The sequence below is a fragment of the Pseudochaenichthys georgianus genome, chromosome 10, assembly GCF_902827115.2.
Source record: "Pseudochaenichthys georgianus chromosome 10, fPseGeo1.2, whole genome shotgun sequence".
NCBI lineage: Eukaryota > Metazoa > Chordata > Actinopteri > Perciformes > Channichthyidae > Pseudochaenichthys > Pseudochaenichthys georgianus.
The window spans coordinates 20,694,023-20,721,912 of record NC_047512.1 but is presented as its reverse complement, the minus strand read 5'-3'; the positions used below and the strand labels follow the sequence as shown (position 1 = coordinate 20,721,912).

General features: G+C 42.8%; 1 protein-coding gene across 1 annotated transcript; it reads right to left on the bottom strand.

Moving 5' to 3' along the window:
* Positions 1-71: 71 nt before the first annotated feature.
* On the bottom strand, positions 72-27,890 carry LOC139434538 (protein diaphanous homolog 1). The gene is made up of 12 exons (XM_071204484.1): positions 27,884-27,890; positions 27,381-27,503; positions 20,346-20,444; positions 20,087-20,181; positions 19,636-19,737; positions 19,110-19,349; positions 18,384-18,513; positions 18,073-18,197; positions 17,734-17,898; positions 16,953-17,085; positions 12,497-12,586; positions 72-2,290 (listed from the first exon to the last, which is right to left on the bottom strand). The coding sequence occupies exons 1-12, from the start codon at positions 27,888-27,890 to the stop codon at positions 2,103-2,105; spliced, it is 1,497 nt and encodes a 498-aa protein (XP_071060585.1). The 3' UTR covers positions 72-2,102.

Below are 27,890 nucleotides of genomic sequence, written 5' to 3'. Positions count from 1 at the left end.
CTATTTATTTACTTAAGAAATTTTTAATAGTCCTGGGTAGCAAACAGAATGACTATGTGCATTATTCTGTATACAGAGCAAAAAAAAAAAAAAAGGTGTCTCCATTCAAATACATTAAAATAATCAACTGTAAAAATCACATAGAAAAAAATCTCTTAAAAAAAATATTAAACAATAGGAATGATCAGATTAGAAAACAACAATTCCAGTGATTATTTCCTATTCTCATTTTAATCTTTCTCTCCATTATGTTTAAAACTTTCAATATCTGGGACCCAACCGCCCGGCACTGTCCACCTGCAGAGACGAGCAGACTGAAACACAGTGTTACTGGATTGAAACGCAGCTCGAGCACTTGATTAAGGATCTCTGCACCTATGCTGTACTTGAAGAACCTCATGTATTTGTATGTTAAGTGCCAGTTCCTCCATGTCCAAAGATATTCCAATTTTAATAGAAGATATATAAAAGCTGGTGTTGCTGGTGTAGATTATTTTATTTATGCTGAACTTTCTGAGATACAATCATTTCCCTCCTTCCCTGGGCACAGTTAAGCACTGATCTCACTCAGTGGCTTGATAAAGACCGCTGGAGTCCACCCGGTAGTTTCTAGATTCCTGAGGCTTGCTGGGTATCAGAGCTGGAGCACACACACTACAGTATTGTGTTTGCATAGTTATACATATTGCATGGAGCAGCTGACATCACCTCTCAGGATTCCTGTCAGATATTACACCACAACATCATGGCAACGTGTATGCTGATGGCTACTGAATGCAAATAAGAGCAAGGCCAGACATTCATCAACTACTGTTGCAGTTCAGTGGGAGAGAGAGTGGGTGAACAACACAAACACACACATACTTGTCTCAGCAGTTTTCGGGCATTTTTCCAGTGGGCTATATCCTCAGCAGAAAGACCACAAAGAGGGTTTATGAAACCTAGGATTTATGACAGCATGGTTGGTACCGTTCAGTAATTACAGATGGCAAAACACGCACACACTTAAACCCAAATGCACAAACACACATAATGTAGGAAGTCCAATGGGCACATACAACTAAATATAGGTGGCTTACTTCACACACTTATTCTCATACACATACAGGCATGCAAACTGCTCAGGCCAGCTTTTGTACGGAAACACACTTTAAAAAGCGAGTTTTTTCTTTTGGTTTAACTGACTGTAGAACGTTCTCCGCCAATCTACATCTTCTCTCTGCGGTTTATAGGAATGTTCAAGATAATGTATATAAGCAGTTTCTTCATATAACTGTTGTGGTGGGCATGTGTGGTAGCTTAGACACATTTGTGTAAATGAATATATTTTATGTGAACTCTAACTAAAGCGTGCTAACCGGTGAACACAATCCCTTCTCCCTCATTACGACAACACAGTGATCCACCCAGGAGATGACTGCTGTTTGAGTCCACACAGCCGCGAGTACAATCTGTGATTGGACGATACCCGGGAGTGAAATGACAAGACTGGATGTCTATTGGTTGGCACTTTTTTTTCAATAACACAGCAAATTGATTAACATTAACAAACAGTAACAGACAGTATATGAGACAAATACAAAGCGATATGTTTCATAGGTTTAAAAAATATGTGAAAAAGCGCAAAGTGGTGCCTGGAACGTCCACAGGAAACGCTGCAGGATGCCACATTCCAGACATTCCCAGTCTACATGTGGGTTGCAGAAAATAACCGCAAAAAAAGTTAGGATCCCTTATGAGTAAGTCTTTGGAATGGCCCAAGATGCCCTTTGATGAATAACAGGTGAATCAAGTGAAACAGACAATAGATATGTGCACGTGCTGAAGAAAGCAATAACATGTTTATGACGATGGCAAAGATCCAAAGGTTGATGAGAGACATCCAGGGGGTCGTGGCTGAGGTGAGAGCCCCACACTCATCCTCTGCCACTCCCTGTCCTCCCAGAAGACACAGTCAATGCTACCCTTAAGGAGGGGCCCGATTAGACATGGAGAAAACACAGGGCCTTTTTTCTCAGATTTATATTGGCCCCTGGAATGGCTAGGAAATACATCTGCATTTGGATAACAATGACTTAGTCAAATCTTTCTGTGGTGGGGGCCTAATTGGACCGAGAGAGAGTCGCCTCCAGTAACTCCTCTAATGACTCCGCTCCTTCTAGTTTGGGCTCTTCCTTCTCCTCTGACTTTTTCTTCTTTGCGGGCAGTTGGCTGGATGGAGGCGTGTCTTCCTGCATCAGCTCTTTGGCCAGGATGCTGGTCACTGCATGACCAGCTCGTCGGTGGTTGGCTAAGGAACAAAAGGAAACAGAGTTAGGGAGATAAAATAATTGAGAGATCATAATAATGAAAGTCATGTTTATGGCATAACAAGTCCATTCGAGTATGTCATGCAACATATCTGATGTGTGTGCAAGAAATATGTCAGTTAGCCAAACAACATCACAACGGCAGACACGTACTCAACATATTCCACTGACCATAGGCTTTTGTTCTGAATGGATGCTCCCTTTCATTACAACATACACATACATGCACTACCATGACACACAAACGGCTTAATGGTGTGGCTGTACGTGTGGATTCATGTGACATCTGGAGCAACTCGCTGTGTGTTGTCAAGATGAAACTCAACTTGAGTTTGACAAAGTGGGAACAATTAGGAAAAGGGGGGAAAAACGTGAGGCATAAGAGACATTGAGCGGAAGAGGAAGTGGAACTGGTGGGATGGAGGAAGGGTGAGTGTGTAAAAGCAAAACAAGGGTACGATGCCATGAAGAGCAGGGTGATTCATGCTGTGGGAAGATTACGGAGGCAGGGATCAATGAACATGAGACGAACGTGGATGGAGAGATTGACTAAGAGGAGGAATGAGAATACATCACATACAAAAAGTGGATTTAGTGAGGAGAGATAAGAGATGCAGAGGGACGCAGAGAAACAGAGCGGGTGACACACACACACACACACACACACACACACACACACACACACACACACACACACACACACACACACACACACACACACACACACACACACACACACACACACACACACACACACACACACACACACACACACACACACACACACACACACACACACACACACACACACACACACACACACACACACACACACACACACACACACACACACACACACACCTCTCTCTCTCTTCCTCCCTATCCTATACCACTTATCATTCTCCTGAGTGGGAGGACAGCTGTGCAGCAGCGGCCATTTTGAATGATATGGGTCAGTGGGAGATTGTGTATGCTGTTAAGTGACGCCTGGTGTGTGTTATGAATAAAAGGTTAACAAAAGTAAAGAACACATGTGTTATCACAAACACACAGAGTGATGCAATGTGTTCCTGTTGTTACCGAGAACAACAGATCAATCAAACAACGTCATGATGCAAACCAACAGCAATGCACATGCAAATGCACCATGTTCACAAACAACAAACCAATATGTGACACATGGTTCTTATCGAGCAAAGAGGATATCACACACAAACAGAAGTTACCGAACAGGTCTCCAGAACTAGCTGTGACAAAGACACAATTGAGTCTGGGGAGAAAGAGGAGAAGCAGGGTTTGGTGATTCATGTTCACAGTTGGCTTCTTTGTGTGAGCCTCAGCTGGACTGATCAACACAGACAGCTGGGTGTCAAAGTATCACTTCACACACACATCGCTCCTCATCTCTCACTAACACCAATACATGGGAAAGCTTTCTCTCACAGATATCTGACACATCTATTTCTGGCCCTTTCCAAACTTCCCTCCCTCACTCATACATGTGCTAATGAGGAATTATGCAAATGACCCAAAAAACCGAGTGTGAGTCAGTGTGGGTGTTATCTCATGTGTGTGTGCAGTGTGCTGAGCTTGTCCTAAAAAAAGCCAACCCGCAGAGAAAAGCTTTTCAAAGGCTGTCAACGCAGCTCCGTCCTCTCTCATCCTCCTCCACTTCCTCTTGAGGGAGAAGACAGAAGAGGAAGAGCCGGGATCAGAGGCAGCATTGGAAAACCTGCAGATTATCAAGAGGGAATGTATGTGCAAATGTTCTCTATTTAAATATACTTTAAAAACATGACTCTCGGAAGCAAATAGATAATCTGACAGACTGTTTTCAATGAGCATCACAAGTCACAGCTAACACATTGAAAGACAAAGGATAAGAATGAAAATATTCCATAGTTTTGTTATTGTCAACAAATCCAATGCAAAGACCACAACTTTAATAAACCTGTGAGTAATCTCAAAAGTTCCCCAGCTAGTCTGTGGGCCTCAGCTCTTATCCATTTCTACTACATTCCTCAATCTGCTAAACAGGTAACCAGGAATATAAACTTTCATACAAATAAATCCAAAATACTATTGTAAAGCTCCAGGCACTTCTGTATGGGTTAGGTGTTAATAGTGCATCAGATGAATATAGAATATCTCCAGACTTCTCCTTAGACTATAACTTTGGGGTAGATCACAGTTTGTTGCTCCAGTAGCAACGTGGCCACCTACTGGAGATTAAATGGAACTACTGCAGTGTCTGCTCAGCGAGTTGCTTGGCCTATACTGTATGTCTTGAGAAGCATTTCTCTTTCACGGGACCTCAGCAATACACCCACCATGTCTGAAGGTGATCTGATGTACGTTGTAGAGGACCTTTTTTTCTTGCAGCTTTTATGTGTGTAAAATCAGATTGAAAACAGTTGTTAAATGTCTTATGTGGCTTTAAAAGGAGCCGTTTAAACCCTAAGAAAAACCCTGATGCAATTTAGGATCCATTACTTTACTTAAAATAGGGACTACAAGTCAGGATATTTCGTCCTCAGGTACTACAACTTTGACAATGTTTTCTTCTCGCAAGCCGTTTTACATTGTCACATTTCAGTACAAAAATGGCTTGAGTACCCCTTTAACACGTGGCATTACAAACATAGGAAATACAGAGCATGTGTATCCAAAGACTAGCTCTGATGTTGACTTAATGATCCATGCACTTGGCAGGAAGCTTGGTGTGAGCAGCAGTAGGAAATGAGACGTCGGGACTCAACAAAGACTGTTGTGAGTCTGTTTACCGGCAATATGAGGTCGAATGAGTGTGTTTGCACTTTGAGGGACCATCAGTGGCAAAGAGAGTCAAGTGTACAAAGCATCTGGATCACACTACTCTCCAGGAGACTTAATAATGGCTGCCTGATGAGGGAAAGATCACTTTGAGAAGAGAAGCGAATAGGAACTAGCTCAGTTGCTTTTTTAAGACTTACGGAGAATAACCCACTGCCTCTCAGATCAAAGACAGTCTCAACTCAATGAACACAAACTCTGCCTGGTGAGATGCCAATTTTAGAGCAGCCATCTTTATTGTCTTAGCTTTTTGTCAGTACAGAAGCAGTAAAGCCCCGGTCACATGACAGCATGGCATGATGGTGAAGTTGCAGATGAAGGCTGAACCTTCATCACAGTCCCAGCCTAGCAGGGGCTCATGTCGCCCTCGTCAGGACACACTGCGTAACACACTGCTGCACTAGAGGATCGTGGGAGAGAGTGACGTCATCGAGCCGCACTGTTTGCTTGTGTCTGCGTGTTAGTGTTGATGTGGAAGTACTCCTTTCATGTCACCAAATAGGCTCACCTGGTGCATATGAGACGCATGTATGGTCCCATGGGTGTTTAGTATGCACGTGACATCACCACTGCTGCAGTAATGACTTGATTGACGAGTGCTCTCCTATTGGTCTGAATGATCTCCTCCTGTGTCTGTCTGTGTGGGTCTCAATGTGTGTGTGTGCGTGTGTGTGTGTGAACATCTGTGAGAGCACAGATCTCTATGGGGGTCTCTTTGTAGGAGCAGACCGTCTGCAGAGCCAGCGTGTGCCTCTATTGTTGCCGTCCCTTTTATCTCCATGTCTCTGTTGGGATTGGTGCTTTGTCAACTAGTTACTACTGCCATTGGTTATTCTGGCAGGGGTCGTGACCCAGCAGATGGGACCATAGTGAATGTTTAGACACGTCATTCCTCTACACACAAGTGCCCTTAAATTGCTTTTAAACACATACACACACAAATTAGCTTAATAAAAGGAATAGATGGACCAGAACTAACAAACTGAGGTAGAGAGCCAGTGTGATACTGTTTGAAAAACTATCCAAGACTGTCCTCTGGAACGCTGCAACTTCTGTTTAGCTACATGTATTGGTATGCAAACATCTATGTGTGTCTTTGTATCGGCATTCAAGCATCTGGTGTGTGCGTTTTGTCTGCATGTGTTTAAAGTGGGGGTGGGCAGACAGCTGAGGATACCACACACACGTCAGGGGTTAGGAGGTATATGGCCTCCACAGCCTCGTGGGTTTCCTCTAAATCACAATGCAGTGACACAATAAGCATGACACACACTCAATAGCCCCTCAGTAGTCCTTTAACACAAAGTTGGTGACGTGTGCAGTCGTAACAGCGGTGAAGAGGAGAGAAAGAGGAGGGGAGGGGACGTCACACTTTTTGTGATGAAGACTCTTACCAGACACTAAAACAATTCAATAATACATGTGTAGTTTTATATCAGCTCATGGAAGACATGAAATGATCCGTATATTTTAAAGATACCCAGTCATAGCATCCTAAACATTTATTTTTAAACTGCACATCTATAATATACAGTGGGGCAAAAAAAGTATTTAGTCAGCCACCAATTGTGCAAGTTCTCCCACTTAAAAAGATAAGAGAGGCCTGTAATTTTCATCCTAGGTACTGTATACCTCAACTATGAGAGACAAAATGAGAAAAAAGAAATCCAGAAAATCACATTGTCTGATTTTTAAAGAATTGATTTGCAAATTATGGTGGAAAATAAGTATTTGGTCAATAACAAAAGTTCATCTCAATACTTTGTTATATACCCTTTGTTGGCAATGACAGAGGTCAAACGTTTTCTGTAAGTCTTCACAAGGTTTTCACACACTGTTGCTGGTATTTTTGGCCCATTCCTCCATGCAGAGCAGTGATGTTTTGGGGCTGTCGCTGGGCAACACGGAATTTCAACTCCCTCCAAAGATTTTCTGGGGTTGAGATCTGGAGACTGGCTAGGCCACTCCAGGACCTTGAAATGCTTCTTACGAAGCCACTCCTTCGTTGCCCGGGCGGTGTGTTTGGGATCATTGTCATGCTGAAAGACCCAGCCACGTTTCATCTTCAATGCCCTTGCTGATGGAAGGAGGTTGTCACTCAAAATCTCACGATACATGGCCCCATTCATTCTTTCCTTTACACGGATCAGTCGTCCTGGTCCCTTTGCAGAAAAACAGCCCCAAAGCATGATGTTTCCACCCCCATGTTTCACAGTAGGTATGGTGTTCTTTGGATGCAACTCAGCATTCTTTCTCCTCCAAACACGTCTAGTTGAGTTGTTCATCTGACCATATGACATTCTCCCAATCCTCTTCTGGATCATCTAAATGCTCTCTAGCTAACTTCAGACGGGCCTGGACATGTACTGGCTTAAGCAGGGGGACACGTCTGGCACTGCAGGATTTGAGTCCCTGGCGGCGTAGTGTGTTACTGATGGTAGCCTTTGTTCCTTTGGTCCCAGCTCTCTGCAGGTCATTGACTAGGTCCCCCGTGTGGTTCTGGGATTTCTGCTCACCGTTCTTGTGATCATTTTGACCCCACGGGGTGAGATCTTGCGTGGAGCCCCAGATCGAGGGAGATTATCAGTGGTCTTGTATGTCTTCCATTTTCTAATAATTGCTCCCACTGTTGATTTCTTCACACCAAGCTGCTTACCTTTTGCATATTCAGTCTTCCCAGCCTGGTGCAGGTCTACCATTTTGTTTCTGGTGTCCTTTGACAGCTCTTTGGTCTTGGCCATAGTGGAGTTTGGAGTGTGACTGTTTGAGGTTGTGGACAGGTGTCTTTTATACTGATAACGAGTTCAAACAGGTGCCATTAATACAGTTAACGAGTGGAGGACAGAGGAGGCTCTTAAAGAGGAAGTTACAGGTCTGTGAGAGCCAGAGATCTTGTTTGTTTGTAGGTGAGCAAATACTTATTTTACAGAGGAATTTACCAATTAATTCATTACAAATCCTACAATGTGATTTCCTGGATTCTTTCCCCCCATTCTGTCTCTCATAGTTGAAGTGTACCTAGGATGAAAATTACAGGCCTCTCTCATCTTTTTAAGTGGGAGACTAAATACTTTTTTGCCCCACTGTATCTGAAAGTTATTACAACTGTAACACTTTTTTAGAGTGTCATCTTTATTATACTGTAAATAAGATCTTATAAAAGTTGTAGTTTTGAAACTGTCCTGGTGTTATTTATCGGCCTGACTTTGCAACAGGATGCCAATGTACAAATAGTTTAGCTACCATTATTTGGGCGATACTGTGGACAACATTTTACAATTATTCTCAACATATGTTCTTAGATTACAAAACTGTAATCACTAATGTGATCAGTTGGAAACAGCTCCTATGTATGGGGATGACAGAGTCTACTGTATATTTTGACTTCCTTTCTTTAGTAAGTTTTTCACATATACACATTCAACCTTAAAATATATATTTCACCAAAGAATGTTAAACAGAAATTTGCATAATAGGCACACTATTACAACATTTTTAATTTAAGTTTATTTGACCCGTTTGTTTAATATTTCTATTTTGAATTGCATTATGTATATTTACACTGTTTCCACGTAATGAGTTGTCTGCTGTGAGGGGATAGTTGTGTCTTTATTTAATTGCCCTCCTGACCTCATCTGGGCCGAGCTGATTGTTATCAAACATGTTTGATCGTTTCCTCCACACGGATCAATTGAAAAGCTGAAAGACATTACATTAGGTTGGGTCTGACGTAGGGCTGCATGATATATCGTGTCGTGACGATAATCGCGTTATGCGCATCCTCGAAATTCACATCACAGGACGTGCAATTAAAAAAAGAAAATAATAATTAAAAAATGTTTAGGACCTGCGATATTAAGTCGGCAAATGAACTCAAACACGTCATGTTACAATTCTTTTGCTGCTTGCTACAAAAGGAAAGCTCGCGCGGCTCTCATTTCAGGGGTACTTGAGTGAGTGACATGCAAACCACCAATCACAATCATTCTTGATCAGATCACAGCAGGATAACCGAGCTAGCTCAGCTTGTTGCTCTGATAACTTAAGATCCAGAAGTCTGTGACTAAAATCCTTCATCCGGTTACATATTGTTAAAAAAATACCAATTGTATAGCATTAAAGTTCAAGAAAAGATGGATTGCGGACGAAAAAAACTGTCTTTTCGTCAATTCCTGTATTTTTTCATATCGCAATATATATCGCAGGGGAAGAAAATATCGCAATGTCAGTTTTTTCCAATATCGTGCAGCCGTAGTCTGACGGTAATGTGAAATGCCATCTGATGATGCGTCTGAGCATCCAGCTCTCTAGAGCGATATCAGATTAGATGTAACATGCTGCAGTAGTTCTATGCGTAAACTAGAATTGATATAAAGAACCAATTTCCCTGAACATATACCTCACAATGTAATTACAAGTAAAGCATGCTTTAAGAACCACACCAAAATGGCCACTACCCAAATCTCCTCTATATCACTTTTGTGTTTTTTTTTTTTAAACAAAGGATGAGGAGGACATGGAGCAGCACCTTAATGTGGAAATACACTTCTACCAGATCAAACTTAGGCCAGAAAGTCTAAGTGATAACTCTTGGCACTTGGTCATGAAGTAAAACCTCCTGGCAATGAGTTTATGCATTATTCAACATGTATGAAACTAAGAAGAATATGTTGTTGCTACTTGAGTTGTTTTTATAGGTTAACAAAAACGGACTCCTGACCCCTCCTTCCCTGCTTTACTTTTTCATAGATCATACAAGTGAATGAACCTTCGTTTTGTGTTTGCAGACTCATTATGTGACATCTGATCAGTGATACCAATGAAAACAAGAGTTTAGATCAATTGTATTTTGACTGCATGGAAAGTAATTAGACTGAGATTAGATGAGCAACTGGTTCAACCGGCCTCAGGCCTAGTGACAAATGATATCACATGCTCAGTGAGGGAGGGGGAGGGGAGAACATATCACACTAAAATGATGCCACTTTTATGAGATCTTACAGCTCCAAATGTTTTTATTTAGAAACAGACCCAGGAGCAACCTTTTCCACCATTGAGTCACACTTTTGACTTGGAGAATTTTGAAAAATGAATCACTTCTTTAGTCTGTGGCCCCCCCTGTTGCCAGATTTGAGTAGATCCAGAGTCAGGATGTGCCTCCTCTTACTTTAGGTCAACTGACTCAAAGCCTCTGACTCCAACCAACCAGTGAAATTCAAACTATGTGTCAAACTCTGTCAGTGAAGCACTTTGTGTCTTGGAATCCAAATGAGTAACTGGAAAGAAGCAAGGACAAAATGTAAACAGTCAAAGCTGAGATGTTCTATGAACCACAGCGGGGCTTCACACCCTCCTCATCAGCCATGAAAACCCTGAACTTTGGGTGAATAAAACAAAAATGACAAGACCGAGGAAAAAGAGGAGACGGGGAGGAGGCACTGAGCAGATATGTGATTCATACAGCCACTTATATTTTCGAAATGTTTCCAACCACAGACAAGTGTGCAGAGGGAGGAAGGCTCTACATTTCTCTCCCTCTCTCGAACACAAATGTCAAGGTATTTCCTGTTAGGATTGTGAGGTGGCCAAACAGCATTATGGGTGACTGACTTAACCCTAAATGGGCCCCCTTTTTCTTTCATACAGTGCCTCTATTTCCGGCTGCCATTCTCCCTCCTTGTCCTCCTCTCACTGTTGTCTCCGACAGTTTGGTGGCGATGAGCCCGAGCTGTTTGTGATTAAAGAAAGTTTTCTGAACGTGGCAATTTTCCCTGTGTGACTTACTGGACTACCAGTTACTACACTAAGCTTCATTTCATAAAAATGTCATCCAAAGGCATTTGGTAAAACTCAAATGAAAGACAGAGACAGAGAAAAAGATAAAAAAAAGAAAGAAAAAGTTCAGTCGACCCTCTGGCTCTGAGCTCCTCTGCTCTGGAGCCCGCGTCACATCTGGCTTCTATTGAGGAAGGTATTGGGTTGCACACACTCTTCCCCGGCCTCCGTTATGTGTGAATACTCAACCCACACATCAGTGCATGTGAACAAACACACACACTAGCTCTCTCTTGCGCTCCCTCTCTCTCTCTCTCTCAGTTAATGGGCACTGGACACTTTCCCACTCACATGGTTACACACAAGTTTCCTAACACATGGTGTCATGTTACAGAGTTACTATCCTAACAGCTCGTACTGCCTCATTTTTATTTGCACGGTCTTACCCAAACCCATTTTCTACAAAATGTGCTACATGGAACATTTAAGCTGCATAAGGCAACAATAAGGACAAAGTAGTCTCCAGTAAGTGATACAACTGGATTTGTCAGTAGGACACAAAGCAGAATAAGTAGCTAACCAGATTACTGGCCTGTCTCTGCGAGCTTTACAGACTGAACAACACGGCTTGAATGAAAATCGATACAGCATGAGGTTGTGTTTAGGACTAGTCCTCAAACACAGAACATGATCTTCTGGCAGGCCTAGTAATGACAAAAACAGTCATCCAACTTTGTTTTGTTCCAAGATTTGGAGTTGATTTAATGGGATTCAATAGATGTTATGATATATATTGTATGTACCAGTAAGAGTTAGCTGGGCTATGAAATCATGTGAAAAATGCGTAGTACTTTTTCGAAACATTTTTGGTTTCACACATTGGGAAATTGCATATTGGACCATCGATGGATCCAAACTAATGCTACAACATATACAAGTTACATTGTGATTTAAGGTGAGCCCAGCAACGCTCCCTGTCCAGCAGAGGAATTGGAAAACAATCCAGATTCCTGCCCCATACATCATTCTGCACAGAGAGGGTCAACATTCCAAGAGAGCAATAAGCAAAGCACATGTTGGAGAGGAGGGGGACTAAATACATGTTTTGCCTATTGCCTATTCACTGATCCCACGTCCTTGAACACTCTACCCATACTCTGGTTTATTATCCCTAACCACATTCATATTCCTCTTATATGTTCCTATCCCACAACCACACCCCCACCAGTTGCCCTGCTGCCCACACCCTCCCTCTTCTTTTGTTGTTGTGCCAGCTAATGGTGAATTGGCTTTTCCCCCTTGTAACCCTGGCCAAGAAATACAGCCACCCCCCCCTGTCTCTGAGCCATGCAACAGATGGAACAGAGACATGGGGAACACAAACAAATATGTTGTTGTGTGTTGACAGAAACATAGAGACAGAGTTACAGAAAGATTACTCTCATATGCCACATGTTTCAGGATAGTATGCATACCACAACTGTGTGTGAAAGGAAACAGAAATCTTTAAATCAAGTAAGACTTGGCACTTCACATCTGCATGTTATCAAAGATGTACTGCTCTGCCTGTGTATGAGTACCTGCTTGCCGTGGTCCTCTCTTTCTCCTGAAGGCAGCGCCCGACTGCAGCGCCTCCAGCAGACCATCCATGATACCAGTTTCATCCCCGTCTGTAAACACAGAATGAAAACATCAGCAATGCATCAAGAAACACTGGATTAAATCAACATGTAGACTAGAGTCACATTTAAATTGTATTTCTGTCTCACACACGCCACTTTGATATCGCAACCATGTTATTATAAATCAATTCAACCCTGACATTTACAAAACATTTTCTCTCAACATCAGGGGAGAGATTGGTGGTTTTTCTACACCCTCTACCTATCACTGGTTCTCACAGACACACCCACCCACACACACACACACACACTTGGGCAGGGAGGTTATTTACCAGCCATGTTGGCAAATTAGCTAAATTAACCCAGATAGGCAGTGACCGAGTTCAGCTACTGTCTCTGCTAGGGGCTACACACTCCACATCCAGGGAGGTAACCTCTAAAACACACACATGCAGCATGATTAGAAAGACACACCCACTGAGACCAAACCTCCTCGTAAACATTTCAATATTACAGAATGAAGGAGTTCTGCTGATGGTTAAAAGATGCCCACTAGAAAGTAACCTTGTATTTGTGTGGGAGTACAGTCACAGTTTGTACACGTGGTCTTGTTGTGTGTTTGTTTGTTTGTTTACATCTACATGGTCTGGTGATCTTAAACCAGGAATCAGGGGGTACTTCATGACAATGCCGCTTTGTCTATAAGTGTATGAGTGTTGTCATTATTGTTTTGTGGGCAGGATTCAGAGGCACAGCTCAGCTCTCAGGCAGATGGTTTTAATTATTTCTATTTGAACCTGAAAAGAGACAGAGGGGTCTGGAGAAGGGGGCAGTGAGGTTGGGGGTTAAAGGTTTATGTTGTCACCTCCCCTACCCCCAAACACATCGCTCTGCACACACACACACACACACACACACACACACACACACACACACACACACACACACACACACACACACACACACACACACACACACACACACACACACACACACACACACACACACACACACACACACACACACACACACACACACACACACACACACACACACACACACACACACACACACACACACACACACACACACACACACACACACACACACACACACACACACACACACACACACACACACACACACACACACACACAATATGTAATCCTGCAGTAAGCCATGAAGCAGATGGTCTGTGGTCTCTCTCGCCTGTCACATGAGAGAAAGTCTCTCTCACACACACTCCACAGCTCACATACACCCCTTCCTGTCCATGCTCTGCAACTGCACACACACACCCCGCCCTGTCCATGCTCTGCCACTGCACACATAGATCAGAGGGATGTAGGCCATGTTGTTCTCCTTCCGGGAAAGCACATCTGGCACATTTCCACTCAAACTAACCACATGGTTAGCTTAAATACTGGTGGTAGCACACAGACACACAAACCTGTTTGTGAAGATGCACTGGAGGCGATTGAGGGCCCAAACAATGACCTGGCTGTGAATAAAGAAGTCTTATTGAAGCCAGAGTGAACTCCTGACTAAAATTAGAATGTCCTAGGCCAGTGCACGGTATAGCATATGCATGGAGCTCTTTAGTGTTTTTGTGTGAGTGTGGCCTCGGGCAACAGGGTTTCATGAAGCCATATAGATTTAAAAAAAAAAAAGCTTAACAATGTTTGGTTTGTTCGAGGATAGCAAAGGGCTCATAATGGGGGGGATAACACTTGATGCATTAAACCACCTTTAGATAATACACGAGGGACAGATATCCAGTTCATGGTGTTATCATGCAGAATCAATACGCCATTAACATTGAAATGGCCTCTGAAACTGTGTTGGAAGACTCAGTGCAACACATGCATGGATTGGGAGTAGGACACGCATGCACACACACTCCACACACACTCCTCTAGTGCGGGATACAAACGGCCAGGTATTACATGAGCTGCAGCAAATAAGAACATAAGACGGATTCATTTGTGTAATTGGGTTAGATCATGAGCTCTTAAAGATGTCTCTTTAAATCTCTTGTGTGAGGAGGACAACATGTCGTGTGGAGCAGTAGCACCCCTAAAGGACGTTCACACAATAACATGTGAAGATATACATGCAATATTTTAGTAGCAACTACGGCAGAAAGAAAAGCAGAGAGAAGGGAAACAATTCTGGATGAAAAGACAGTGTTCATGGGGGGAAGAATGTCTATATTCCTAATGTGCCATGATGGTGTCTCTCTTTCCCAGTGAGACAGGCTACTCAGGCTTATCCTATCTCATCCTCTCTCTGTCTCTCTCTCTCTTCATGTGCTTTTCTCCTCTCCTCCCCTCTTTACAACACAGTCTAATCCTCAGGAGAGCATCTGCTGTTCTACTCCCTTCCCTCCCCCACACTACGTCCTTTACTCACTCTCTGTGTGGAGCACGAGCACTCCGTGTGGCAGTTCCCATAACAGCATCTGTGTGGGAGTGTGACCACACATGCACACACCCTTTATCACGTGCATAAAAGCCTTAACCTTTTACAGACAACACTGACACCTAGCTGCAGAAACCAGGAAAAGCCAGTTGCCAAGTAGTCTGGCATTGTCCCAAGGATGACAGCCAGTAATAGATGTTTCATTATAGCAGCATGCAGGATTTATCAGATCAAACTAGAGAACGAGTGTGAGATGTTGGGTGTGTCAGTCTGGTTCCCTGGAGCCTCAGCTATGTTTGACGAGGGCCAAATAAAGCCAAGGAAAGGCAGTAAATGATATGTTGATCAGAAGATTCAATACGTTATAATCTAGAAAGAATCTGAGGTTTCTGTTATTCACAATAACTATCATCACATGCCTAGATCACGAGCAGAAAGAGCCCTGTCTGACTCGCATAGGAATGACAAGGCCACAAAGTGCAAACACACACTGACCTTCTAGGGTGTACCCAACGACTGGGATGGTGTACACAGAGACAGAAAGTGAGAGAGAGGAACATTCAGAGAATTGAGCAGATAGTGAGGGTATGTGAGTGGGGAATGGAAGATAAAAAGGGAACAAGGACGTTGTTGGTGTGAGAAAGTAAAGCTGCTGTTAAACAACCTTTGTGTAAAAGCCATCCAGTGTGATGGTACACGCAAATACAAGACAAAGGCCAGGTGTGTGTATGCCAACATTTGCTCGTGGTTGAATTTGAATAGGGGGGGGGGGGGGTATTGAATGACTCCGGGCTACAGGGGGCAACCAAATATGCCACCTGTATGTAAATGATCTCTCGCCCACTAACGCTCATGAACAACACACACATGTTTGAAGCCGTATCATGTTCCATTCGTGCATGCTGAACAGGACATTTGACTACTTCACTTTCTACCCCAAAATGTCAGCGATGTACGTTAAACACTGAGAACAAATATTCCAAGTGGGGCCTCTGTGCTTGCTGTTTCTTTAAGAGCCCTTTAAATGGACACGGGGGAGGGAAAGGGGGAAAAAGAAGGAGTAATGGAACAAAAGCAAAATAGAGAGGAGAAGCCAGCTGGAACATGGAGAACCAGGAGGAAGGCCAGGACTACTTTTTGTAAAAGAGGTTCACTGAAAAGATGCAGAGAACTCTTTGGCCGAAACAAGGGTTCTCTAACACATAAGCAAAGCAAAACAGAAACACTCGCAAAAAAAAAGGCATCGTTTGTAACACAAATACAAACACTTATAAACTAAGTGAACTTAGGCTGGAGCTCATTTTGACTGTGAAGTCCCAGGGGAACAGGACTGGAGTCACGAGAGGAGGAATGTTCTGAAACTAGGTCAGTCTGAGAGAAGGGGAAAAGTGCCTGTGCAGTAATGTGTGTCTGCAAGGCAGGATTTGAGTGTTAACTGTGTGTATACGGGGATGAGAAAGTGAGAGAGTGTGTGTGTGTGTGTGTGTGTGTGTGTGTGTGTGTGTGTGTGTGTGTGTGTGTGTGTGTGTGTGTGTGTGTGTGTGTGTGTGTGTGCGCGTGCGTGTGTTACATGGGACAATATGCTGCTGGCCTTTATTTCAGGATAAGAGCATCTCATAGAAGAGTGAAAATGTGTTTTCCTGCGATAAAGAGATTTAGACGTTCTGTCAGTTCTCCTTTATGCCAGCAAATCCCCGGTTCACCAGAGGAGTGAACAGAGGTCGCACGGATCCTTATATGCATCCTGCTTGTATCGGAGGAGCCTGTTTTAATTGCAAACACAGGTCATCAATATTAGATTAACTACGGTCTATAAATACTGATGGTTCTGCATTCACACACACACACACACACACAAAGACACACGCACACACATATTCCACTGAAGTGTGGACTCTGACTGCCCCCAACTGGAGTCTGAGGGAAATGCAAACTGAGAAACAGGGAGTGCTTCTCTTTCTCTCAGACACAGGAAGGATAAAGCAAGTGTGACCTGTGTTGATGTCGAGATGCTGGTTCTTCTTGAGTTTCTCCTCCTTCTCCTTCTCTGCCTTTTCCCTGGCCAGTTTGGCCCTCTTGATCTTCTCTTCAGCCTCCTTCCTCTTCTGATTCTCCTTTACTGCTTGCTGGTGGGGAAACACACAGAAAGGGTATAAAGGCAAGGCAAGGCAAGTTTATTTATATAGCACTTTTCAACGCAAGGCGATTCAAAGTGCTTTACAAACAATGAAAAATATTAAGCATTACAAAATAAAAGCTAATAAAATAAACATTAAAAGGAAAAATACATGGATAAAAGTTACAGTGCAGTTTAAGATATGAATAGTTCAATTAAAAGCAGTGTCTGTGCTTACATTGAGTTTGGGGTGTGGTGAGGACAAGTGTGAAAAGTATGAAAGTGATTTTTAGAACAAAAACTCAAAGACAGCTGAACGATGGCTCTGATTGATGCCTGTGTGTAAACATAACTTCAAACTCAGGGAATGGCAGTTATCCATATTAACCGGTAAAACAGGTCACCTCCTGCGGGAGCCCTTTCAAACGGCACATTCACAGTTGATGTGTAAACTGCCGCTCTCATTCTTTATTATTGTCAATACAAACACATGGCCTTTTTTCTCTTATTGATGTGACATTCAGTCTTCCATCCTTTCCTCTTTCATCTATTTTCTTGTTGACTCCACTTGTGTGTATGTCCTTGAACTCTATGTGCAAGAGCTGGATTTGGTTGAGAACCACAGCGGCAGATCAAGCTTGAGTTAGATCAAACACACCTGGAACATGTTTTTAAAGGTGTTGAGGTCTCCAAAGAATTCCTCCACTGAGATTTTTCTCGGGTCAAAGACAAAGTACTGTCCCAGGTCGGTGTACTGCTTCTCCATATTCTTGTGCAGCAGATCCAGCTTCTCATGCTGCTCATGGGCAGAACTCACAAAAATGTGGAAACACGATGTTAAGGAATATACAACATATATCTCTGTATGCTAACAAGCCATGACAATCATTTATAATGACGGGATCTTTTGCTTTAATGCTTTTATAAACAGACTGTTTTATGTAATTACTGAATAACTTGATTACTATGAAATATGTCATTTAAATAAAGAGGATATTGCCATCTTCTCCACAAACAGGTCCTTGTCGTTTTGTGGAGGAGGGAAGGTTTCCAGATCTTTCTCCAGTGTCTTGATCTGACGGCCCATGAGCTCAAGGTTCTTCTGGAGTGTCTCTGCCGAAACTGCAGGGAAACATTATTGACACGGAGCACGTACATACACTGCTCATCATGGACTGTTGGTTTGTCAAATGACTATGACAATGAGAGCACAATGCACTCGTTCAAATGATTGTAATGCGTATTCAGGGCTCTTCATGGATGATGCTATGTAGTGATGGATAGAGATCAGTTAAATGACCCGTGTACCTCTGCTGGCCTTTTCCACATGGACGAGCTCGTCTGCAAAGCCCATGATATCTGGGTACTGCTCCTGGCACACGTCAGCCAGGAAATGGAGCAGTGTCTGCTTCAGATCAGCTGTTTTGGTGTCACGAAGCTGATTGGGAGAATGATTGATTTAAAAATGGCACCGTGAAATAACAATTCATCAAAAGTATTTCATGTCTGCACAACTGTCAGTGTTTTTTTTTATAGAAGTAGTTAAAACACATTATATACATACAGTGTAGACATCACTGTTGGTCCACTAAGTTGGTGTAGCATCACTGTACTGATAAACGAGTTGTAGTGCCATGTGTACATATATAACTCTATCTCCAATACTACATACATATAGCTTATATTGAAATACAAAGGGGGAGACCTTTGTTTGTTATGGACTATGGTACACCTGCATGACATGGAATAATATGACACTTGTGGAGGGCACACAATAATGTTATGATGAAAATAAGTGAAACCAAAGACATGAATGATGAATTGATTCCACTTCATACTGTCGTCGTGTTTACACTGCAGGTAAGGCCCAGTTAAGAGAAGGCTTTACGCGTATGAGACCCAGTGTTATGTAATTTACTAGCATTTCTAGTTGGTCTTCAAGAAATACAAGAAAAGTAAGACTGATGGCCTTTCCAGTCCACTCAATGCATGTGTGTGTGTGAGTTTGTGTGTACTAAGTCTAAACCTCCCTACCTTGCACAGGTATGATATGGAGAAGCCAAATGCCTTCCCATTGCGGGAGCCAGCGTTCATGTAGTTCCCTACGAGGAGGATGATCTCCAGCAGCTTGGTGAAGGACTGGCTCTTACTCAGCTCCTCGCAGGCCGCTGTCACAGACACCACATCTGGCTTGATGTTGTTCATCTGCTCCTCGAACTGCAGCCTGAACAGGATGGCCTGAAGCCGTGGCATCAGCCGCTTTATGCCGGACATCTGAAGAGAGAAAAGAGGGACTCCTGATGTGTTTTTACCCAACACAGATGATGCGCTTGTGTGTGTGGCTGAAGGGGATTTCATCCATTACTCACATCTACCACAGTTGAACAAAGAAGTCTGTGTTTAGCAGCATGAAGTATTCTGTGTCGAAATGATTGACTCTATATCAGTATTTCAGCTTTGTCTATGCCTCATTACACTGATTTCCCTGCAATGGTCAGCTGGGACATGCTTACAAAAAACAAAATGAAGTGATATTTTATTTGTGTGCATGTTTTCTCACCACTACTCCAAACTGCTCGGACTCAGCCAGGTCGTCGTATTCCTCCTTCATTTCTCCCAGGACCTTCAGCTGCTCGGCTTCTGGCAGCAGTTTGACCAGGTTCTGTGTGACAATAAAAGGCAACATATACATGAAAGGATCTGGAGACACTTCAAGTGTCTCAAACTACTCCTTGAGAAAACAGAAAAGCAACTTTATTAACCACTGTCTTCATCCTGTGTCTGGGCATGCACACTGAAGGACAATTAGCTATTGAGCAGTATCCTTAAGGATCAATGTGTGAAGCATGCTTAGGTTACGCTGCCAGGTCTCAGTTGTAAAATAGATGTAGTTCAACTTCCTGGTTAAGAAATATCAAATTAAATTAAACAAGGCAGAGATTTGCTGGAGGCTCTATTATGAGCTGATTGTAATTGTATTATAGTTTTACATGCAGATCTGAGCTCTGTACCTGAAGCATGGACTCTGTGATGACCTTCTCATTAACCTCAAAGATGGCGTTTTTCATTTCCACATAAGGAAGACGGAACGAACCCAGGAAAATGGCTGTTTAAACAAACACAATTAAAAGCAGTTATTAAATCAAACACAATTTAATTAAACAAATGTTATTGATGACATTTTAATTAAGGTGTTCACTGAATGAATTTACAGAGCCACGCCATTGGTGCTGTGCTGTCAGAATTTGAAACCGTTGGTAAGAGACTTACAAAGGTTCTGCGAGGTCTTGGAGTCAAGAATCTTCAGCTCCTTCACCTTCTTCTTCTGCGTCGTTTTCTTCTCATCCCCGCCGTCCTGCTCCTTTTTGGCTGGAGAGATGGATAGAGAAATGGGGAGGGGGGTGGCGATATTCAGAAAGAGATAGAAGAAAAGGGAGACTTTGTTAGAACTTGCATCTTGGTAACTTTCTAAATGGCAGATGACTATTAAAGCTGGATATAGAACATGTTTTGAAAAGAAGTACAGTGGGTTCTGTAATGGAAAGAAAAGTGGATTATGGATAGAGGGTCTATGTGACGGCGACAAAAACTGACAGAGTTGGCATGGCCTTCACTTTTTTCAATTCCCTCCCAGCTGTACAGTATGGTGTCATGGAGGTGTTAGGATTATTGTATCAATGGCCTTGGGTATGATGAGCTGCTATGAAAGGGCTGGGGGCAAGACATCCTGGTGTGTGTGTGTGTGTGTGTGTTTGAGTCTGATTAATACGGTGAGACGTTTGTCGGCTGTAAGGCATACAAAGTTTGTGCGCACACACAAGCATGTACACTACATTCTGATACGCGCGCGCGCACACACACACACACACACACACACACACACACACACACACACACACACACACTTGACCGAAAGACTTCACATTAACTGGTTCTGACAAGGTTAGGATTGTGACTGTAAGGATGTGTCAGCGTGCGGGGGGTGATGAGAACGAGGGGTGAGAGATGAACAAGCACACAGGTTTGACCACATGACAGCCCACTGTTCAGACCTAACGTCAGCAGATTACTGGATGTCACATTTGTTCACTTTGTTTTTGCCAATATTATCTAACCACTCCTACTGAATCTATCCGTTCAAATACTGTATGTCATGATTAGTGAAGAAATCATTAGTCGACTAAATAAGGCACAATTTATACATTAATCAACCACTTAGTTATGTAACAGTTGTGGTAGATTCTCAAATGTATATAATATTTCTATTATAAAAGGAAATGCCTTATCAACTTGTAGAAAAAAAGTTCCTGTTCTTGACTGAGATCACTTCCTACAAACAATATTAATAATGAAACATTGTATTTGTTGAATATGTATTTTTTAAATCATAATAACATTCGTAAAATAATTGTTAGTGCTTAGGGCCCTTAGCTGTAACTATTCCTGTTTATCCATTATCATACAAATATGTGGCCTCGCTGATTAATCCCTGAGTACATTCTGTAAAGCTACACGTTTGATAAACCCTGAAGGATGTGTAACCCCCACCTTCTTAGGTCTCATTCTCTATATGGCCTTGTGCGTGACTTATCTTTGTTTAGACCCAACAGTAACAGGAAACAAGGATCACTGTCTGGAAAACAGCCAGCAAGAGCGCTGGTACAGGATGGACAGTATGAGTATGCTGTGTCTCTTTGTCTGAAACACAGACAAACAATATCAATCTAAATCAGCCCCTGTGCGCCGAGCAGCGCACCTGTTTCCACTGCCCAGAGGTGACCTCATGTAATGACATCAGAACAGAAAATAAACGTCAGCAGACAAGGTTATCTGGACTGAAACTACTATAATACTGCAACATAATGACTAGATGTTGTGAAGACAGACCTACTTATGGGGGCTGCCTAATTACCAGTTAAATATATTCATTATCCATTGTAATTTAGGTTTATGGAACCCCGACCTCTCTGTACTGCACAAGTGGCCTTATTTATTTACTTCCATGCAGTCATTCCACCATCTTTTCCCACAATCTGGTTGCATTCAACGGCAGTTTGTCAGATAATTTAAAAATAGTCTCATTCAAACAGCAACACTGAAATCATTCTCCCCACAGACACAGAGATATCTGCTGCAGCATAGCAACTCATTCCCCAATCTGTGTGTGCATCCTTCCATATGTCCAGTCAAACAGTGCTTTGTCTCTGTGTGAGAGGCCAATCAGCCTGGTGACAAGTCCAGGCTTCTTAATGAGCTGCTCATCTCTCCAGTGAGAACACACACTTACACACAGAACAGTCATTCGGCCAGTCAGGGGACTGTGGCCTCAATAAGTCCCATTGTTTCCCTCAGTGTCAGCTTCAGCTCTATTAAACTCCTCTCAGAATGGACCATCACTTCATGTGTCTTGTACAGATTGACTCAAACCTGGGGGCATCTAATCTGTTTGAACTGTGTACTTCTACCGCTGCATATCATTTGGGTGATATCAGCTGTGTGAATCACTGCCATGAATACATCATACTTTTGTGTGTGGCAAACACTCGGGCCATAGTCCCTGCCGAGAGCAGGAAACCACAGCAGGAAGTGAACCATTACACACACACACAGGGTAGGAAAATCCATCAGGATATCTGAGAGGAAACAACATAAATATCTTCAGACAAACACATACACACAGCAAGTCACAGCTGAGAAGTTAGGAAGAGACTCAAAGGAAGTGACAAGCATCTACAAATAAACATCTTAGGAGAGGCAGAAAAGAGACCTGAGAGAGATACATTAAAATAACACATTTCAACAGGATTCTGGCCCCTAGAAAATAAGGGAATGAAAAAAATAATTGAATCAAATTCAATTAAATCTCATGGCTCTTGTCATATTGAGGCCTTAACCGTACTCTTTTAATATAGACTGATATTGAAAAATACCCCTCTTGAATATGGGTACATACACATTTAAACATGGGCATGCACAAGGGGAGGTCTAATCTGGAGGGGATATAATCTCAAGGACATGCAATCCAGTTAATCTGGGACAAGACTACTGACCTAGTGATGGCATCATGTCACTAGGTCAGAGTGTGCCTGTCAGTGTGTGTGTGTGTGTGTGTGTGTGTGTGTGTGTGTGTGTGTGTGTGTGTGTGTGTGTGTGTCATAGCTCAATGGAATCAGGCACAGCTATGTTGTCATCATGGCTGATTCATAAAATGGGGTCTGGTGTGCAGATTGTAAAATGGCTGCTCTGTAGTTTCCACATGGATAGTTTATTTCATTTATGAGCTGATGGCACCCCTAGCGGTGGCTATGAGGCACACACCATGTTACACTTAGTCATTGTGGAGGAGGAGAGGAGATGACAGAGGGAGAACACATGTGTGGCTAGACATACACACATACGAGCACACTAGTAGAGTGCCGACATCTTAACATCCACATGTTTTATCGTACGAGCTGCCTTTTTGTTATACTGTCTCACAAATAATGGTCGTTTTGTGGAAACAAAACCCATACTACCACCCACCCACACACACACACACGCACACACACACACACATACACACACACACACACACACACACACTTCTCTTTTCCTGGAACCCCCTCCTCTCCCCAACAGCTGCTCGGCACTGAGAGATGAGGGGGGGGTGTTAGGTCTGTGTTATTGTGTGTTGCTGTGCACGGAGAGCAGCATGTGTGCGTCATGAATGGATAACTACATGTTTCCATTTGTAACTTCTGTTCTTAATTAAGTGGAAAGAAAGAAATGACATGGACGGGGAGAGGAGGGACAGCAGGGGTTCTCAGAATCACGAGGAACCAAGTCATGCAGGGGTCTCTGTCAATATATAACCGAGTGTGTGTGTGTGCGTGTGTGTGTGTGTGCGTGTGTGTGTGCGTGCGTGTGTGCGTATGCGTGTGTGTGTCTGTCTCTACACAAAGAGGAGTCTGTTTATCAGTCAGCAGACCTGAGTGTGTCCTTCACCCCCCCCTCCTATTCCCTGTCTCTCTCATTCCCTAACTCCTTAAAAGGAAGAAATGTGTGGAGGAGTAGGTGATAGGAAGCCATGCTTGGAGAAAGGAAATAAAAAAAAAAAAGGAAAGATGAAAAGAAATGAATATAAAGCAAGTAAGGAAGACAAAAAGAGACAAAGAAAAGAAGAAAGCACACTTTCATCCCTGACCACTCTGAACCTCACTTTAAAGAACCGTTTCAGTCCCAGAGAGCAAAGCCTCTTCTCTTTTCATCTTCACATCACCACTCCCTGCTTGTGGAGTGCTTTAGTTTATTTTTAACCCACTAAGAGCTTTCAGATGATGTGCTCTATTGTATATCTGGTACCACATGTGTTTTTCACGGGCCCTCTGGTGGCGGGATCTGAGAAAAGCAAAAAAATGTACTTTATATAACTTCAAACTAACTTTTTTCCCTTCAGCATTCCATGGCTGGAGATTGTCTACACTGGAACAGAGGAGGGGGTTACAGTTTCAACATCAATATTTTTGGGGTGAGCAGTTCTTTGGAAAAAGCTGCTGAGGCTGCCCAATTGAAAGAACCACATATGCACAAACAATTCTTTTGCCAGCTTTTGACGTCAACAAAGACCAACCACATTTCAAGGAAACTTAATAGGAGCGTGTGTTTGGTTTTATAAGTTTTACTTTAAGAATGCTATAAGAAAGTATGAGCATTAAAAGGGGAATGAGACAAAGAAAAAAATAAAAGGGAGGGGGCATAAAGCTCTTTGTCTGAACTCAACATGAGGCCAAAACTAGGCAGACAGGACAGCTGTAGCTTTGGTCCCTTTAAACTTTAAATGTCCAACATTATGTCACTCTCTATAGCAGTGTGTGTGTGTGTGTGTGTGTGTGTGTGTGTGTGTGTGTGTGTGTGTGTGTGTGTGTGTGTGTGTGTGTGTGTGTGTGTTTGTTACAATGTAAGCAGGTTTGACAGAAGAAGAATAAGGGGGTTTCCACGGTAACCTCGGGTTTTGAAAGAGCCCCTTCATCCTGTTTTTCTCTGTGAAAGGAAATGAGGGAGAAAAAAAAATTCCTGACTGTGTGTGTGTGTGTATGTGCATGTGCGCTTGTGTTTGTGTGTCATTGTGTGAAAAGAACCAGATGGCAGGGTGGGGCGGGGAGGAGGGGGGACGGGGGCAGGATGTGGGAGGGCCAGGATGCAGGGGGAGGGATTGTGGGAGTGGCTAAGACCCTGCTCACTTGCGCTCCCCTGGTGCATGAAGAGTGTAACTGCGACTCAAATGTTCTGCACTGAACTAAGTTGTATAAAAACACACTTTATTTGCTTAAACAATATAAAAAATGTAAGTATTTTAATAGGTACAAATATCCAGAGAATCTTGAATACAAAATGTAGCTTGTCCTTTTGTCTTGCCCTTCTGTTCATTAATTAACACACTTTAAACAAAGACTGAAGGGGACAAGGCATCTGATTTTATTTTTATTTTAAAGAAGGCTTCAAATCAATTATTTTTTATCTCAAGCCCATACAAATAAGTTTGTTAACATGTATAGATCCTAATTTGCCTAATTTGTTCTTTTATATTTCACAATTAAGATGGTTAAAGTGTATGTAAGTATACTTGTACTTATATTCGTTTTGGTTAAATAAAAAATGTAGAATCATATAGCCATGTGTCAATCATTTATTGTTGTCAACATAGCATCATGTCCAACTCATTAAGGTCCAATCAGCAATGTGTTAACATAATGAACTTACATAGGGTAACTTGAGGATTGTTGACTATTATTATTAGTCCGGGTATTACCTTGCTTGTCAATGAGTTATCATGGAGACGGGTGGGTTGCAAACGTTTGTTCTGAATTTAGATCATTTTTGAACTGGCAGAGCTCTATACTTACTTACTCACTACCACAGTGTTACTTCTCCTAAACTAACCTTTCTTTATTTGCCTTGAATTCAAAACCAAAGACTCATAATTAGATATTTATTCTGCGTCTCATTAAAAACTATTATTATACTGTAATTTAGTAATATAGAGTAGCATGTATCTTTAAATCTAAATGTATTGACTACAGGAGGAAGAAAGTGTGGGTCCTTCATAGTGGGTATTGTTTATTTGTGGAGTCACAGTGCCCTCAACTGGAGAAACGGGTGTACTGCTGCTAGATGGCCCTACACCTGGATACACTGTTTATTACCTTCACACTCCACTCACCATCATAGTTGTGTGCGTGCGTGCGTGCGTGTGTGTGTGTGTGTGTGTGTGTGTGTGTGTGTGTGTGTGTGTGTGTGTGTGTGCGCTTGTTTCTGTTTGTGTGTGAAAGAGAGCAACAAGACAACAACTAATAGAAACAACATTTGCGTTGGTATATTATAGTATATGTGTGGGTTTAGGGGGAGACTTAGGTGGAAGTGGTAGATGGGACAGGTGTGGGGGCAGTGTGTGTGTGTTCGTGTGTGTGCCAGTGGTGTTCTCTCAGGGCCATTCTGACCTCTCTATGCTCTTCTGGCCATGAAGGTCTTCAGCGATGACGCACGCACGGCACGTAGCGGCATCACTGATGAGACACACACACACACACACACACACACACACACACACACACACACACACACACACACACACACACACACACACACAGAGTATGCTGCCTGCATAGCTGATAAGGTGCACTACAGTCGACACACCGACACAGCACTACCTTGAACTCAAATTCGCACTTGCTGAAACCACACAAACAGCCCATAAATCCCCATAACAGAGGACACAGACCACACACACACACACACACACACACACACACACACACACACACACACACACACACACACACACACACACACACACACACACACACACACACACACACACACACACACACACACACACACACACACACACACACACACACACACACACACACACACACACACACACACACACACACACACACACACACACACACAGTGAGCTGCTGGTGTGCTTATTAAATCAGTCCTATATCAGCCAGTCTCCTTGGAACAGCAGAAAAGATTTACTACAGCAATTACACTGGCTAATTACAAGGAAGAGAAAGAGCGAGGGAGGGAGAGCTACAGAGTGTAAAGGAGAGAAGGGAATCAAATCAAAAGGAGAGAGAGAGAGCAAATAAAGGTGTGAAAACTGAGACGAGGAAAGAGCAAATAAAGGGGAGAGAGATAGAGAGAAGTAAGTTTAAAGGACGAAGACATTGAGGGTGTGACCTTGGAGCCATCCACAACGCCCGAGCCGTGAACGAAGGAGCCAACAGGAAAACATAAACGTTTAACATTCTTACTTACAAACCAGCTGTGTGCGAGTGCCTGACCGGACAACTGAGTGACCAACTGTGTTTCTCTGGTGTTTGTTATTCACAGTGTGAACGTCCTTGACGCCGCACTGGCCTTCACAGCACAATGCTCCCTCTACGGGGAGGAGAGTGAATTACATGTGCTCGCTGACTGTTATGCTGGGTATCAATCAATCCTTGTTCCTGGAGACGTTCCATGCAGTGACATTTGCAGGCACATACATACTTAACGTGTGCGCGCGTTTAATGACTGATAAGATTAGCGTTCTTACAGCTATCTATGAAGGTCCTACAATCCCTTATATTTGAATAAATCCTCAACGAAAAGCAATTAAGAACCGCAAATAACTTGATATGTCATCATTCCCCGCAGAGGAAAGATGCATTACACCCCCACCCTCACGAGCACCTTGCCTATGGACCAAGCACCTTGTCAGATGCTTGAAGTATGTACAGTGCCAAAGGTAGTGACATTTCCCTGCTTGTCAAGTTTACCGTCCAT

Coding starts and splice junctions, on each gene's coding strand:
- LOC139434538 (XM_071204484.1), bottom strand. Junction 20,445..27,380: donor CACTCGCACACAGCTGGTTT/GTAAGTAAGAAT, acceptor CCATCTCTCCAG/CCAAAAAGGAGCAGGACGGC. Junction 19,350..19,635: donor CCGAGCAGTTTGGAGTAGTG/GTGAGAAAACAT, acceptor TTCTCTCTTCAG/ATGTCCGGCATAAAGCGGCT.